Source organism: Egretta garzetta, unplaced genomic scaffold (genome assembly GCF_000687185.1).
Source record: "Egretta garzetta isolate BGI_Z169 unplaced genomic scaffold, ASM68718v1 scaffold34, whole genome shotgun sequence".
Classification (NCBI taxonomy): domain Eukaryota; kingdom Metazoa; phylum Chordata; class Aves; order Pelecaniformes; family Ardeidae; genus Egretta; species Egretta garzetta.
This window is the reverse complement of record NW_009259586.1, coordinates 3,307,302-3,312,019: the sequence shown is the minus strand read 5'-3', so window position 1 is coordinate 3,312,019 and position 4,718 is coordinate 3,307,302. Positions and strand designations below refer to the sequence as shown.

The 4,718-nt window shown below is 47.6% G+C and overlaps 1 protein-coding gene across 1 annotated transcript in view; it reads right to left on the bottom strand.

The window, feature by feature from the left end:
* Nucleotides 1-4,718, bottom strand: part of ST6GALNAC1 (ST6 N-acetylgalactosaminide alpha-2,6-sialyltransferase 1) — a 20,099-nt gene that overhangs the window by 8,274 nt on the left and 7,107 nt on the right. Inside the window, 5 exon segments of the mRNA XM_009637815.2 lie at nucleotides 1,211-1,300; nucleotides 1,871-1,974; nucleotides 2,355-2,493; nucleotides 2,862-3,033; nucleotides 3,230-3,398. Of these exon segments, the coding sequence (XP_009636110.1) occupies nucleotides 1,211-1,300; nucleotides 1,871-1,974; nucleotides 2,355-2,493; nucleotides 2,862-3,033; nucleotides 3,230-3,398 (674 nt within the window).

Sequence of the window (4,718 nt, the reverse complement as noted above, 5' to 3'; positions counted from 1 at the left end):
GTGGGTGGTGAGCAATTGCATTGTGCATCACTTGTTTTATATATATTCTGTATATTCTCTTACTATTATTATTGTTATTATTATTATTACTACTATTGTTATTCTTCTCTCTTATTAAACTGTCTCTATCTCAACCCACGGGTCTTACTTTTTTTTTCTTTTCTCCTATTCTCTCCCCCATCCCACAGAGGGAGAGGGGGGAGTGAGCGAGCGGCTGCGTGGTGCTTAGTTGCCAGCCGGGTTAAACCACGACAGGTGGATTAAAGGATCTAGTACATTAAAGCCCACTCCTAAATCTGTCCGTTTTCTTGGAGTACACAAGTGGCTTTGAAGCTCCCTGGTATATCGTGCTCCCCATCCACATTTAGGAGTGAAACGAGACATAGGAAAGGTGCAGAGGAGGGTCACAAAATCCACTAGGAGCTGCAGTGTTTTGTGCCAGAGTTGTTAGGAAGGTAGGAGCCCACACCAGAAAAAAATAGCATTCGAGCCCTCTCAGCCTTGGAAAGGACCCAAGTCAGAGGGGAGAAAGCAGAACGAGCAGGAAGGTACAAGCCATCTGGCACTGCATTTGCCTTCTCTCAGAGAAGGTGTAACTCAGCTCTCAAGGAGACCGAAGGGTAAATGCAGCCAAAGCAGGGCACAACAGGAGTTCTTCCTTCTACATCTCTTGGTCACGTGTGGCCCATGATTGGCAGACCTTACAGCAGCAGTGTCCAGCAGGCTTGAAAAGGCTTAGAGAGGCAAAGAAGAGCAGCCAGGCCAGCAAAAAGGGATACTGAAGTGCCTATTATCATGTTTGAGGGCATAAACAACCTCCCAAGTCAAGAAGGGATCTTGGGAGAGAAAGGCTGTTACAGAGCCTTCCTCCAAGTTGCTAAGCAATGGGGAACATGAAAGGTTGGTCCTGAACTAGATCAACTATCCTGGCAATTTAGCAACACTCTTCCCACATCTAAAGTTGCCATCTGCCCAGGACCTCTTTTGAATGCAGAAAGCCAAGCTGTCTGATGGCTGCTGCTTCTTCAGCTCACAGATGCTGGACATCTCCCCACCACTAACGTCCCACTGCAGCACCACAGAGAATTTTCACTGACTGCACACTGCTGTGGCTAAACTGAAGTTACAAGGGAATAAGCTGGAAGGAGAGAGCCCAGAGATGGTGCTGGACAGAAAAAGTAAGCCTGTTAGAGCACAACCTCCAGCTCACCTGTTTTTCATGTATCTGAGGAAATCAGGGTGAATAACCAGGTATTTGTTCATCGTGAAATCTTCATCAAATCTCTCCCGGGGCCTTTGCCTAAGGACAGGAATGGGGAGACTGAGGACAAGCTCCTCATCACAGCTGGGAAGCATCAGCCCTGATGCACTTGGCAGTAAGAAAAGAACTACACTTAAATTATTCTGCAACATTTCACAGGTTATGACAAAGCCTCCATAAGCTGCATGCATTGCAGAGGAAGAGATCAGGGAGGAGAGGCAAACAGGACACAGGAATATCAAAAGCATGCGTGTGTATAGACAAGACCTGGTGAAGCCAGGCCTCCATCCATGAGTAGGCCACCATGTACAGACAACAGACCAGACAAAAGCATGCGTTCATCCCAGAGGATCACAAAGCTTTTTCCAAGCTCTGGCCACACATGATTGAAATCAGCTACTTCTGGGAAGGAGGCGCATTGGTTACAGCAGTGCTCAGAGCTGTGGAGGAAATAAGGTATTTCTCCAGACAAATCTGCCAGGGGAGGGAGGCTTTAACCTGGCTTTTCCCTGCCCCGCATCTCCCTCATCAGGGCTGAGCCCTGTGGAGAGAAAAAGGGCACAAGAGAGCTGCACACTGAAGGGTGTAGAGGTGGGCCAGCTTTTTTACCCATAGTGGTTCAAGAATCCTTCCCGGATGTTTGTGTTCAGCAGAAGAGCCTTCAGCCACTCATAGTCTCTAGCTCCCTCCAGGAAGTGAATGTATCTGACATGCTAAGAAAACAAGTGAGCATTAAATAAACAGCTCAACTGAGACACATCTTTTAGAAACAAAAAGCAAGCAGACATCTAGGCTCATGGAGTTTCTCAGACATGTCTTCAGTCTGCAGCTTTTAACTATCCCACAGAAGCAGAATGGAGACAACACCTGAGGTGCAGCTACTTCTACAGGCCAGAAGGCTGGGGTAGGACTGACACAGCTTGCCACTGCAAATACTCCAAGCCAAGCCAATGCAGGTTCCCTCACTAAGGGTAATGCTAAAGTGTCAGCTCAGCCCCTTTGCTCCTCATGCACGGCAAGATCAGAACAGAAGGCCACAGACTAACAGCATCCTGTCAAAGCTGTGCATGCATACAGCATGGACCTGACTTACTTTTCCCCGTGGAATGTTGCTGAACCCTCTACGTCCTAAGATCTGGAGAGAGGTCACCAGGGAGTAAGCTGTGAATCCATAAAAGGAGGTTTTTGTTCCCACGTCTTTTTCGTAACCTTTGATAACAGCCCCACTCACCCTGGCCAAGGAAATCAAACAGAGGAGCAGAGTTAGCAGATGACCACTGAAAACCCTTACATCCATGTTTATAACAGGAAAAGACAGCATTAGTCTTGAGGAATGGAGGATTAGACCCATTTTAAGCTACACCTCTTGATCTGCAGGAGAGCCCCTGCTTCAGAGATGGCTCTTTATGGCTCATCTGTGAACCTAGGCTCTTCCTGTAATTCTCCAATTCCTTTTCGGTTTTCCATCTCCTCCTGCCATCAGCCATTTTGGCATTTGGGAGTCAGTGCAATACTAGAAGAGGCAAAGTTATCCAGCTGTAATTATCTGCTAGCCAGAATAAGCTAGCTGTGTATCTTCTAAGAAGGAAGCCTGCCTTACCGGAAGACGTAGTCATGGGAGTCAATCTCCTGGCCCATCCCAGAGTTATTCAATATTCCTCCATTCCCCACGACAGCACAGCTGATGCATGTTGGCGTGCTGCTGTTGCTGTTGGCCAGAAGCAGCTGCTGGTGGGGATTCGGGGGCAGCCGGGACATGACCTCCTCCACGACTGTGAAGCAAACATGGTGGAGTGTTAGCACCAGGAGCCTTTGGGATGGACACAGTGAAACCCCTGCAGTTTCCACCATGAGATCCACCTAGCCTGATGCCTTTGACAGGTAGGTGCTGCAAACCTCCAGGTACTTGGCATACGGTTCCTGTTGGGAGTTTGATGGTCTCATTCTGACATGCCCTGAGGGACTCACGTGAGTAATTCAGCTCCATGAAGCCATACGGAGGCGCAAAATGCTCCAGACGGTCCCATTCACTGCCACTGAAGTATCTCTTGTCTGTGAAGAGCATTATGTTAGGCAGGAAAAGATCTCGCAGCCAGTCAGACTTGGCAGCTTTGGCCTTCACTGATTCAGAGCAGGTCTTGAAAAACAAAAAGAAAACAATAAGGACTGATTAGCAGGGAGCTGATAAACCTGACTGAATGCCAGTGCTTGTGTGCCTTTGTGGAAGAGTATTGGAAAGAAGCATAGAAACTCCAGTGGTACATCATCCATTCCCCTCAGTGTCTCCATCACTGTGAACACAAGGCATAATTTCAGCACTACATCAATAACTGGCTGGTGGAAAGTCACCTAACAAAGAAGCCAGAGTGACTCCAGGTCTTGGACTTTCCTCTTCAAAACAACACACCTGCAATGCTCACATGTTTTACTGGCTTTGGGCCTCGTTAACTGATGCAAATTATTATCTGTAATAGGCCTAACCTAAACATAGCAAATAAGGCTAGCAGTTCCTGTTGGCAATGCACCTCAAGGTCCTGGCCTCAGAGCATACACAAGTAAACACACTGAGGAATATACGAGATCAGATCACCATTATGACTCCTTTAAAGATAAGAAAAAGCATGCAAACAACTTGTTAAACATCATAAATGAATGACAGAGAATCACGTGGCTGAGAAGGGAATCCAAGCCAGCTTATTCTCTCTAACAAGAAGGGCCTCATTGCAACTGGCAAAAGTTAGGCTGTGTGTGCAGATGGAGAGCAAACAACTGCACTGCACTGGATTTTCCACTGAGTCAATCTGGGGTCTGCTTTCTTAGACATCTTACCCAAATACCTACTGCAATACCTACTGAAAGACGAAACAGGAAACAAGTGGACCCACGTGTCCAGCTCAAATCCCCAGCAATGACCAGGCTACATGGCCAAAGCCTTGCTGTGTGCTCCACAGCTGAGCTGGGTGCTCTGCTATGGGTGACGATGACAATCCGGTCACAGCCTGAGGAGACAGCCCTCATTCTGCCTGTCACAACAGGAGTGGAAAGAGAAGAACACTGTGGAGGGTTTCATGTTGGCATCATTTCACTGGCAGCGCATTTCATGTCCAGACACAGGGACATTCCCTTTCAGCTCAAGCTGTACTTTATACTGTCCAAGGCTTAGTACTTCTTGTGCCTCCCCAGCTAGACTGGATCAACAGCAGAACAACTAGGGAAGAGTCTGATCATGTAGGAAATGAAGGAGTCAGGAGTGCTTCTAGTCACTCCTCTTTCATTAGAGATCAGGTTTGGGAGGTGAGACCCAACATGTGATGTCTGGATCCACATCCTCAGTAAAGACCCTTTTGCGTGCATTTTCTCCTCTTTTCCATGCCGAGGAAGGGTTTTCCCCACCATCAGCTCTTCTGCACACCCAGATGCTCTGCAGTTGCAGTGAAGGATGTTCTTGGATTCCTGC